Source organism: Coffea eugenioides, unplaced genomic scaffold (assembly GCF_003713205.1).
Source record: "Coffea eugenioides isolate CCC68of unplaced genomic scaffold, Ceug_1.0 ScVebR1_1150;HRSCAF=1956, whole genome shotgun sequence".
NCBI lineage: Eukaryota > Viridiplantae > Streptophyta > Magnoliopsida > Gentianales > Rubiaceae > Coffea > Coffea eugenioides.
In genome coordinates, this window is record NW_020861532.1 from 8,360 (window position 1) to 20,811 (window position 12,452).

A 12,452-nucleotide genomic window follows, 5' to 3' on the forward strand; every position below is an offset into this window, starting at 1 on the left:
TTAACAATCTAATCGTCTTCTATCAGACATCCCATCTACATTCAGAGATAACTCGAGAACTCCATAACCCATCAATAATTCTTTGATATTAGATGAAAGAAAACGTATCAAATATCAAATTTCTAATAAAACATGTAAGTAAGTCCAACTTTTAGCACCACCATATATCCCCTAAACCAACACACATACATCAATTCATATCCTCGAGAAATTCTAGTTACAAGTAATTATAACAAGTATTACAATTTATGCACCTCCATCATAAATTTTTGTAACTCTTCCCCACCGACCATAAATGCCCAAAAGCTCCAAAATACCCGCATAAACGCACACACACAATTATAGCTTAAAAAAAATGGAAAACACACACACACAAATGAATATAGTGTAACAAGACAAGAAGATTACAAGGCTTGATGTTAACGTAATCCTGCCCCAACTACCCATACCCAAATCCCCTCTCTTCTCCACGAGGGGTACCCCGAAGTACAACTCCTTTCTCTTTTGCCGTCTGTCAATCCTCGCTATCTCTCTCTCTCTCTCTCTCTCTCGCAATTCTATATTTTTTTCTCTCTCGTTTTCTCGTCAGTCTTTTATTGCGAAAGTCTTCGGTTTTTTGTTTAGCCCTCCGTTATTTATATCTTACTACTTTCTCTCTCTAAATCCAAAATTTTGTTTCTCAGGTCTGCTTTCTTTCTCTGCTATGTCTTTTTTATTGTATAATTTGCGTGATATATGCGTTTGTGTGGTTATTGAATGAATTGGATCTGAGATATTGGATTTTGGAATTTGATTTGTGCAGATCAGGGAATTGAAGGTGCAGGAGTGGAATTGTGTTGAAGAAATTAGGGTTTGATTAAAATTGGGAGCGATCTAGGGTTTTGTTGCTTTGAAGGGCGTGTGATAAAGTCTAGGGTTTTTTTTTTTGAATTGGGGGTTTGCTTAGGTTCTTGGGGAATTTGCGAATTGGACTGGTTCTAATGGTGTATTTGTGTATTTCGGGGGAATTAAGAAAGGTCTTAATGTGAAGAAGTTGATTTGATGGTGGCTGGATGAGAACGAATTAATGGTATTATTGGGGAAAATGAAAGTCGAATGTTATTATGCATGGGAGGCAACAGAGGGAAGGTGAGAGTCATCATCGGAGGATTGTTGTTGTTCGGAAAAGTGGTTGCGACGATCAGCACATGCGGTCTGTCCCTTTGAGCACGACCAGGAACAGTTTAGCTGACGGTGGCGGTGACTCGAGTCTTATTTCTACTGTTATTACCATAATTTCTAGTGATTCCTTCTGCAAGGTACTACCTTGGTGGGTTTTTCAAAATTAGTTTTATTTATTTTTTGGGTGGAAGTGCCTAATTTTTATTTTTACATCTTTGGGTTGTTTTGATTGATTCTAAAAGGCGACTTATTTATTGGTCATTTGTTGCTTTTCCTTTTTGGGTTTCACTTATTAAGACATATAGGGAAATGTTCTTTCCTGTGCCTGGGGGAAAAGTTATGGATTTTGCTTCTTTGGATTGTGAAAAATATCTGATCGAGCAAGGTTTGATTATCTTAGCCTTTTTGTTTTAGTCTTACGGCAGAAGTTATGGATTTCCCTCTTTAGGAAGGGGAGAGTGTAAATAATTAGGCAATTGGTGTTGTGACACGTTAATGGGGCACTTTAATTGATCTTTGGGCTATCAGGAGCATATTCTAATCCCGCACGGTCAGTGGTGAGGAGCTAGCATATTGTGATTTAGATTTTCATTTGTTATGTTCTTTGTCCTGTATCTTTTTGACTCCGAGAAGAATGCTTCTTTTTTCGTGAATGAATTTGGATTGTAAAGCATTGCTGTCAAAAAGTTTAATCTTGTATCTGATGGTTGAAAGGTGCTGTTTATTATGTTATAATCTCCATATTCTGATGTTGTGATTGATGTAGTTTGAGTTGGATTAGTGCTTATGTTACCTTTATTGTATTGATACTCGTTTCTAATTCTAGAAATAGGAAATGGCAGTTAAAAATGTACTCAAAATTTGAGCAAATGTGTTTGAAAAATGAATTGGTTATAGGCCAAACAATTATGGTTTTCTGTGATCAGGTTTTGCATGTGTCATTATGTCTTTCGGAAGCTTGTAGTTTGTTGAGGATGATGTCATTCCATCTGTATTGAAATTTTGTGACACTGAAACTCAAGATTTCGCATACAAGGTTTGTGATGATAAACTGATTGTTGAGTGGAAGATACTGTTGGTTGGCATTTTTTCCCCTACCTAAATTCTAGAATTATTTGGTGGGATTATCGACATCGAAGAAAATTTTGCAGGAGGAACTTGCCTTGAATTTCATTTTTTTGGTATGACATTGTGTTTCTTGGGAAGGAACAAAAGAAAAGTTTGCTTGAATATGACTATCAGATAATGCATAAAATTGGGTTTTGTTTTTAGGACACGCATCTCACTATGAATGTTTGTGTCAGCCAATGTGATGAACAATATATAAAAGAGTCCTTTTATCACCTTTTCTTAAGGTGGAAAGTCTTGTGGAATAGCTGAAGCTTAATTTGCAGCATTCTGGACTTTTGCACCCTTGTGGCATCTGTAATTTGCTTTTGCTTCATTTGTGTGTCCAATATCAATGTTAAAATCTTAAATGGCTCCTCAATAATTGAGGATATTGCGGGCACTCCTGAGCCCTGTTATTGATGAAAGAATGAACAAAATTTTTTGGAAGATTAAAGTTAGATTACTATTTAATAACTGGTCCACGTACCAAAAGAAAATAGGCTGGTGTTTCAGTGACCTAGCTTCTTGGTAATTCATGGTTAGTTGCTGATACCCTAAATTTCTACTGGAATATATTTTTTTTAATAGATTCTACTTATGTTTGAGAGATATCTATTCTGGGCTTCTTTGGCTACTATTTGCCACATGTACAAAGAGAGATAGATGCATTGGATTTTGTTGTGCACAATCTGGTGGGTCTGCACAAGTTTTTGAGATCTTCAGCATTTGCGTGTTCTTCTTTACCATGAGTAGATCACTGGATGCGTCAAATCAATAAACTGGACAAGTTCTAGTTATTTTTTTATTATGTGAAGATGTATCAGACATTTCTACTCTGTGGCTGGCCCAATTTTTTTCCATTTTCTGACATTAATTAGGACAATCGATATAAGCTTGCCCCTTTGAGTCATATTATTTCTCTTCCAAAATATTCTGAGTTTTAAGGATCCTTTTTGTTATTTGATTAAACTTTAAGGCCTGATTCATAGATTGACTGAACCACAGGGTAGGTAAATGTAATTAACCAAATTTTATATTCCTAAATTTAAGGTCCTCTGTATATCATTCAACTCCCAATTTCGAAACTACACATTCGATACTCTTCGGTTCTTTCCAGTTTCCATGGCTAAATCTACTAGCAGTAGCAGAAGAAAGCACCATACAGAAGAAGATGAAGAGAAATACGACGACGCTTCATCATCATCACCTCAATCCTCTTCTTCCGAAGAGGATGATGATAATAAGCGAAGCCACAAATGCTGCCGTGGCGACGATAGGGGTCCTAGGAAATCCTCTTCGAGGAAAGACAGAAAATCATCCAGTAGGAGGAAAAGAAAGGAAAAGGAACGGAGTAGTAAGCACAAATCGAAGGAGTATGAGAGGAGAAAGAAGGATAAATATTATTCGGATGAGTCCGAAGTGGCAGAGTCGTTGCCTAGGTCAGATGGGGATGATCATGATTCTGGATTGGAGAATCCGGAGGACGTTGTCAAATGTATTTTGAAGGAGTTTCCTGCTGTCTCCGGAGATTTGGAACAGGTATAGCGGTTATCTATTTGTTTACTTATTAGTTGAAGTTTTGTTGAAATTTGTCTATTGAACTGTTGAATATTCGGACAGTTTGTATTGGTTAATGTTAACAGGTATCTTGGGAGGAAAACATCTAGTCACTATATTATGAGTGACCAACTAGTATTTATAGGAGTACAACCCTAACAAACTATTTACAAAAATACCCTTACTAATTTATTATCTACAAGAATACTTATATTCTCTTAACACTCCCCCTCAAGTTGGAGCATATATATCATAAGCACCCAACTTGTTACAAAGGTATTTCACCCTAGAGCCCCCTAAGCTCTTGGTAAACACATCAGCCAATTGATCTACAGACGGTACATGAGATGTCTTGATGACCCCGTCAAGCAATTTCTCTCGAATGAAATGACAATCAACTTCAATATGTTTTGTCCTCTCATGAAACACTGGATTAGACGCAATATGAACAGCCGCCTGATTATCACACACTAAATTCATAGGCTGTTTATGCTCAAACCCAAGTTCAAGTAATATGCTCTTCAACCAAACCAACTCACACACAGTGTTAGCGCGGTATTCAGATTCTGCACTTGATCTGGATACAACTGTTTGCTTCTTACTCTTCCACGACACTAAATTACCACCAACAAACACACAATATCCTGTGGTCGATCTTCGATCTGAGGCAGAACCAGCCCAATCTGCATCACTATATCCTTCAATATCAGTGTGTCCATGATTTTGATACAACAACCCTTTTCCAGGAGCACTCTTAAGATATCTGAGAATCCGTACAACAGCATCCCAATGACTAGTACGAGGGGTATCAAGAAATTGACTCACAACACTCACTGCAAACGAAATGTCAGGTCGCGTTACAGTGAGATAATTTAATTTACCCACAAGTCTTCGATATTGCTTAGGATCATCAAGTAATGCACCTTGATCTCTTGCTAATTTCACATTGGGATCCATAGGAGTATCCACAGGTCGGCAACCTAACATCCCAACTTCACTCAACATATCGAGTACATATTTCCTTTGACATAAATAAATCCCATATTTAGACCGAGCTACCTCAATACCCAGAAAATACTGTAGATGACCTAAATCCTTTGTCTGAAAGTTTGCCTGCAGATTGGATTTAAGTTTCTGGATTCCCACAACATCATCACCTGTAATCACAATATCATCCACATAAACAACTAATAAAATTTTACCAGCATTAGAATGCCGATAAAATACAGAGTGATCTACTCCACATCTTGTCAGACCGAACTCCATGACAACACTACTAAACCGGCCAAACCAAGCCCTCGGAGACTGTTTCAATCCATATAAGGATTTTTTCAAACGACAAACCAACCGCGGATTCTCCCCCTGAACAACAAATCCAGGAGGTTGTTCCATATATACCTCTTCTTTCAAATCTCCATGCAGAAATGCATTTTTCACATCCAACTGATGCAATGGCCAATTATAAGTTGCTGCCAAAGAGATAAGAAGACGAACAGAGGTAATCTTTGCAACAGGAGAAAATGTTTCTAAGTAATCTACTCCATACACCTGAGTAAATCCTTTAGCTACCAGCCGAGCCTTCAATCTATCAATAGAACCATTAGGCTGCACTTTTATGGTGTACACCCATTTACAACCAACAACAGGCTTACCTGAAGGACGAGGGACAAGATCCCAAGTACCATTTTGTTCCAAAGCAGACATCTCTTCTTGCATAGCTAATCTCCAACCAGGATGATTAAGAGCATAGGTAATAGACTTAGGAAAACATCTAGTCACTATATTATGAGTGACCAACTAGTATTTATAGGAGTACAACCCTAACAAACTATTTACAAAAATACCCTTACTAATTTATTATCTACAAGAATACTTATATTTTCTTAACAGTTAACAGTATCAATTGTGAACATCTACTACTTTATGTGCCAAATTTACCCTTTTCATTTTGTTTTGTACAAATGCTGTTTACTATGGTTGATCTGTGCTAAAACAATTGCATCTGTTTTGTAAATTTTGTGTTGAACCGCCCCCTCTTAGGAAGTGTTCCATATAATGGCTTGCTGGAAAAGTTTTATTTTGTGTTGAAGTGCCACCCTTTTGAGAAATGTTCATGTAATGGGTTAGGATAAAGGTTCTAGTGAATGATACTAAATTTATTGCAAAATACTGTGTTTCCAGCTTCTACACATGATAGATGATGGTCAAGCAGTTGATATAAGGGGATTGTCAGAAAAAACATTGGTGAAGCTCCTGAGAAGGCTATTTCTATGTCTGAACCTTAAAGAAACTGGTGATAATATCTTTCTACTGAAATCAGAGGGCCATCCTACATTGGAGGTTTGTAGACCTGTCATTCATGGCTATGGACAGTCTTCAAAGCAGCAGCTTGATCATTGTACATTGGAGAACGAATTGCTCTCGGTATCACCAGATGGCAGAAATGGACCAGATGCCAACATGACTAAATCATCTGAAGGTGCCATTGGTCCTAGACGAAGGTATCTTGATATCCTTGCTATATATCTTAACTATCCAACTTTCCTTTTTATTTTTGTGTAACAAATTCTGCAGCATATCCAATTTGCTGCTTTCTTGGTATATTTGAACAAGCATTCGGAAATGGTTATGGTCCTATTTTCTTTGCTTAATCAAATAAATATTTTTTTTGAGTTATGTGATGTTATATGCAGCGTGATGTTAACTTACTATGCTGTATTATTGTTGCTTTCAAAACTTTTTTGTTTTGAGTTGTCCTTCGGTTTGGTGTGCCTGCTTTGATATGCATTGAAAAGTTTGAAAAGCATACTCTCTATAAGTGCAAAATAAATTTCATCTTTTTGGTACAATTCTAGTTTCTTTAAGTTTCTGAATCCATTGTTTTCAAATTTGTTTGTTCTTTTAGGGTAATTGGCCCTGAAATGCCATCTGCTGAACTACTTGCAGCTGCAGCCAAATTAACTGAAGCAGAAGCTGAGTTGAGGTATTGCTGAATTTTATAATTTTAAGAGTTAATGGCTGCATTTGTATTCTGTAGAAGGATTTTCCTTGTGGAAGTCAAGCTTTTAGGCATTTTTGCCATCTTACGGTGAACTTCTGAAGCTACTAACATTGCTAACTTATTTATGTTTATTGATGGTTGAAATTAGAGAGGCTGAGTTAGTGGACGATTCTGAATTGTTTATAGGGCCTCCTCCCCCCGCTTTTGTTTCTGAAGTTGAATCATCAAATGAAGCAGAACGATTTGAAGAGGTACCTTTTTGTATATATTTCACTCCATATACATATTTATTTGTCACCATTAACAGATTTTAATTCTTCCCCTTGTTTCATCATCCCATAGTCTCTTTATTTTGTACTTTTTTTTATGGCAGTTTTTGTTTGGTTTGTATGCTTCTGTTTTAGGGCATTCTAAAGACCTTTTGCTAGTTCCATCACAAGGATACAAATTCTTCACGCTTGTGCTGTTTTTTAGGTTTCTTATGCATGTTGCTCTTATTATCATACCATGCAATAAACATTACCTCATGTCATGAGTTTTTTTGTAACATTGCTATGTTACGTAGGTTCGATAAGTTTTTATGACCCATGATCAAATTGAGTATGTCAAACTTGTTGACCACTACACATATCTATTTTTGTAGGTTGAGTATAGAGTTTTTAAGCACTTGTCACAGTATATTTTACCAACAGAAAAGGGTTCTGTTATCAACAACTTGAATTCTAGTCTCTTAACTGCACAGGGTGTAAAAAATGCATGGTAGAATATATGTAGAGATTGATAGCTGCTGATTGAAAATGTACATATGGGTCTTTCTTTAGTCCATCTTGTGGAAGCTTTGCAAATGATGATTTCCTTTGGTTTCCCCTTTATGGTGTCTGTTTTGGCTAAGAACAGTGTACCTGCACATTGCATTTTTCGGAACCTTGAAAATAATACTAATATGCAAGTATTCTAAGCACATTATAAAGCTTGAAGAGCTTCTAAAGATATTTAGTGCAGTCTCTCTCTCTCTTCCTCCCTCCATCTCTCTCTCTCTCTCTCTCTCTCTCTCTCTCTCTCTCCCCCCTCCCTGTCTCCCTTTCTATCTCTGCATTCATTATTGGTATGACTTTTTTTAATGCGAAAAGAGTCAAAAATTTATTGTCATGTGGATAGTGCAGCTCTTTTATGCTTTAGCTGCTGCATATTGCATGTAACAAAGATATAGGTTTAATATAGTAGAAATGTATGTTTGCAGGAATTTTATCTTTGTCGTGGCCAGTCTCCATAAAAATGGTGATACATATTTACAGTGAGGGTGTTGAGGGCATAATGCATTTGCTTACATGCTGTCATTGAATCAGGGATGCTATCTCTTCATTTCAATTGTTATTTCCATTTGCCAGATTACAAGAATTATGGGAGCTGAGGTGGATAGTCCATATGATATTCTGGGAGTGAACAAGAATATGTCAGCCGAAAACATGAAGAAAAGGTACCTTCTTGTCTGTATTTTTAAAATTTACCTTTAAATGTGTTGTTTGGATCTATTGGAATGCGACTGTTCAATTTTCTGTGAATGATATAATCGTTAAGAAGCAGCATTGAAAACTGTTGGTAGGCTGACAGTCATTTTAGATGCATTGGCAGAAAAACTGAGGAATAGAGTTCAACAAGACATGAATAGAAAAGTAAAGAGAAACCACAAGAATTTAAGATTGATAATGAGAACGACTCAGGAACTAGGAATCTCTTCGAGGAAACTTTAGGCATTGCTGCATGATTTTATTATGCAATCCTCAAGAAAGACATGAAGTCTACAAGAATACTTTTGGTGTAAAAAATTGTCTTAATCCATGAACTACAACATTTTTGGACTCAACCAGTCTATTTGTGAGACTATATACCATGATATCTACTGTTGGTTCTGTTTCTAAATGCAAAAGAATTGCAGGTCATGTGCTGTAGATTGGTTATGTGACTGTTGCTATAGTTTAATTTCAGGACTTGGGTTAAATTTCCTTTTCTAGTTTGGTGCTTGATCGTCTTGTTAGTAGTTTCCTTGGTTTAGTTACTTGCAAATAGAATTCCAATCTGTTAGGCAAAAAAAAAAGTTCTTGCTTACAAGGGAATGACTCAACCAGCAGGCATATAAAGTTTGTCTTAGGCATGAACTCCCCTCCCCCCCCTTCTCCCTGCTTTTTTTCCCCCTTAAGAAACCTATAACTTTGACACGATTGATGTTTTTTGATTTGTTTTGTGCTTCCGCCTCATCAAGACAACAACTTTCAGGATGTGGAGATAGTTATCCTTGTTGAACTTATCCTTTTATGCAGAAAATATGGTATTGCGAGGCAGTATAATTATGCCTCTTGTATAGATCTTGGTATGGGAGGTTCTCTTGACTTTTTTTTTCTTTTTTTTTTTGTTTTGTCGGGCGGGGAGGGTTGGAGGGGTTGCGGGGTGGGGTCTTGGTTTGCATTTCTGCAAATGCATGCTGGATTGTCCACTGCTAGATGTCTGAGATTGACAAATTTGATTGTTTTGACTTGTTTTATATGTCAACTGGTCTTCTTTTTCTCCTTGCAGGTACTGGAAATTGTCCCTCATGGTACATCCGGACAAATGCTCTCATCCACAGGCCCACCAAGCATTTGTGAAGTTGAACAAGGCTTTTAAAGACTTGCAGGATCCAGATAAAGTGAGTGTTGTACAATAGTAGTGCTTCAAGAGAATTTTATTCTATTACTTACTTTTTGGTACATTCTACACGATCTCTGTCTTTTTCTCTCACTCTTGCTCTCCATGGCGTTCTACTTTAGCTATGTGATGATTTTTCAGTGATGTGGTTTTGATGGAGCATTTGGCCCAAAGTTTTTGTTGAAGGAAAAATAAGGGGAACTATTACGAAACTTAACTTTTTTTTCTTGCACCTTGTAACACTCTTTTACTTGCTAGAAGTTTTGATTTTTTCAGTCTGTCATTTTGTTGAATACATCTAACTAAGCGCCTTTGCCAATGAGTGAAAATTTCATTGACAGTAATAGGGATGAGATAGCTGATAAACGTCACTGGTTGCTTCTACTGTGTTTCATAAGTTGTGCGAATTATTTTTGAGAAGAACCTTGCGTGTATTTATATCTTTTTATCTGATGTAGTTTCAGGACTTTGTATTTTCTACTGCATGTAACTTTACGTGAAGAAGATTTGATATTGTCTTTTGTTTCCACTTCATCATGTTTTTTATAGCGAAAAGCATTGGATGAGAAAATAAAGCTCAAAGAGGAACAAGAGGAATTCAAGGTACATTTTTTGCAGTGATCTTGGCAATCTCAATGTACTTTCTCCTTTCCAATCGTATTATTGATAGAAAGGTTATTATCAATACAGGCGGAATTGAAAGCAATGAAAGAAGCTGCACACTGGAGACGTTTGCAAGGTAAGTGTTTTTTATTTTTTTTGTTTTTTGGGGAATATTATGATCACTGTTCTTTTTGGTCGCATAAGAAAATGTGCTGTCTGCCTCTCTTTCTCTCTGACATGCATATTTGGTCGCCTCACACTTGTGGTGCCTTTACTATTACAACAAGAAAAGATGATAATTTCAATCCATTCCAGAATTTGAATATATTGGGTTTATGTCCAGAACTACATATTTCATCAGGGCAAGAGAACCAATGTGCTTTGCTTTGTCTGACTGAAGGATCACTGGCTCAAAGGATGATTAAATGCAACAAATAACACTTTTTTTTTTTTATAATTAAAGAACTCCAAATTGGATCCCAAACTTTTGTTTGGGCTACCATATTCCTGCCTAATGGAGGGACAGTTGGGGAGTGATAATGCTTTAGAAAAATCATTTAAGAATAATTGGACTAGTGAGACATTACTGATTCTGAATTTCCTTGCACTTAAGATTAATTGAGGCTGCGCTACGTTTCGTTGACTCTAGTTTTTCCAGTACTAGTAGTTGATACTTTATATTGTCTAAAATCAAGTTATGGTACAAAAGGATGGAGCTTGCTTCTAAGGCTCTCTATGCCCTGTCTCATCTTGCACGATTCTAAGATGTGTGACTAAAAGCTGAAGACTAAAGCTTATTTATGGCTGAGCTATCTTTGCACAGACATTTTTTCCATATAATTACAATTGAATTTTGTTCTACATACACTTTCACATATTCTATTTGCCGCCATGTAGCCTCTTTATAGTATGGCTTTCCATCTTTTAGAAGCATAAAATGTTCGAGAGAAAGCTGAAGACTCAGGACATGTGGTGGATCGATTTTATTGTACATTTTTCACCCTAGTATTTCCTGCTGTATGTCTTCTGTATGCAATTATGTTATGGTCGTGAAAAGGAAATGCACCCTAAAAGGGCCTTTCTACACTGTGACTCATCTTTCACAAGGCTAAAATGTTTTAGCATTAGCTGAAGACTGATACAAGAGTATTTTCTCTTCTTTTATGCTTCAAATGTGCAATTATTATGTCGCAGTTACTTCTAGTTGTTTGTTTTTCACTGTGTTGACCAAATTTGAGAATGATTGTTGATTATTTTGTTGTAAATCTAGTTACTGTGGATATTTGTTTGGTTACTGTCTTGCTTGTCTCATCGTTAAGCTATTGATGGGATGGAGAGTTGGATTAAAGCCTTTCACAGTATATTTTGAAGGAAATTAGTTTGTAATACTAGCCTGCTTCTTGTTGCTGAAAGGAGGCACACTGGGCTGATTTTGTGCATGAAAACTTCATATATCCAAGAAACAAAATATTTTGTTTATCATTGCACACTGAATTCTTAGAGCACTTAAACTGCAGGTATATCAATGGAGGGTGATGATATACTTTTAGCTGACATGGAGGCTAAGGTGGAACCTAAAAGAGATGAATGGATGACAACACTACCTCCTGAAAGAAAAGTAAGGACCTTTTTCTTCCCTCTTTATATTATTAGCATCATTCCGGTTGAATATGTTCTCACTTTGAATTTATGAAAAGGTGGAGAAGATAAGAATCACGAATAATGCTGTACCTGCTTAATAAATAGACGCCTTATAATAGAGAAATCACTAAGCAGGCCAAAGACAGCTTCTGATGCATGCTGAAGTCCTCATATTGGAAATAGAGCTCAAACCAGTTTCAGTTTAATAGAATAACGTGTTAGTGCGAATAATGATAAAATAAGCTGAACAATAGATGACTTAGGCTTTTACACTGAAAGGGCTAATGCCGGTAGTGGACTAGTGCTCTGGCACTGGGTTTATGCTTATTTGTCTAGTTATTTTCCATGACTGACTTGACCTGAATTCTGATAAATGGAATGCAGGCTGTGGAGTACAAATGTGATTTAGGATGAGAATGTTGATTGATATTTGGTGGATATAAAATTGTAATTTGTTAAAAAAAGGTATACCTTGGTGTAATTACATATGAACTTACTACTTGAGATAATTGTTTTTTTGAAAAAAAAGATACCATAGACTGATTTAAGTAGTAATCAAAATGTTACCCCCACTCTGCCTCTAAATAAGTCAATGTGACCATGGCATGGGGTTTCTATGGATGGCATTATTTTTTTTGCTGGTAATTTGAAATGGCTTTTGGCCATGATGGTCTGGGCTTTTAAAGGATACCTTATC

General features: G+C 36.5%; 1 protein-coding gene across 1 annotated transcript; it reads left to right on the forward strand.

Annotated features, from left to right (window-relative positions):
- The first annotated feature begins 528 nt into the window (after window positions 1-528).
- On the forward strand, window positions 529-11,807 carry LOC113754957. Its single transcript, XM_027299116.1, has 11 exons — window positions 529-683; window positions 803-1,298; window positions 3,322-3,810; window positions 6,010-6,329; window positions 6,734-6,811; window positions 6,978-7,080; window positions 8,218-8,306; window positions 9,401-9,512; window positions 10,061-10,114; window positions 10,202-10,250; window positions 11,632-11,807. Exons 2-11 carry the CDS (start codon window positions 1,104-1,106, stop codon window positions 11,805-11,807), a joined length of 1,665 nt encoding a protein of 554 aa, XP_027154917.1. The 5' UTR covers window positions 529-683; window positions 803-1,103.
- The last annotated feature ends 645 nt before the right edge of the window (window positions 11,808-12,452 follow it).

Bases quoted from the DNA above. Each gene is read 5' to 3' on its own strand.
- LOC113754957 (XM_027299116.1), top strand. From the start codon at position 1,104: ATGCATGGGAGGCAACAGAGGGAAGGTGAGAGTCATCATCGGAGGATT. The intron at 1,299-3,321 runs GTACTACCTTGG...CCTAAATTTAAG, and splicing joins CTAGTGATTCCTTCTGCAAG to GTCCTCTGTATATCATTCAA. The intron at 10,115-10,201 runs GTACATTTTTTG...TTATCAATACAG, and splicing joins AGGAACAAGAGGAATTCAAG to GCGGAATTGAAAGCAATGAA.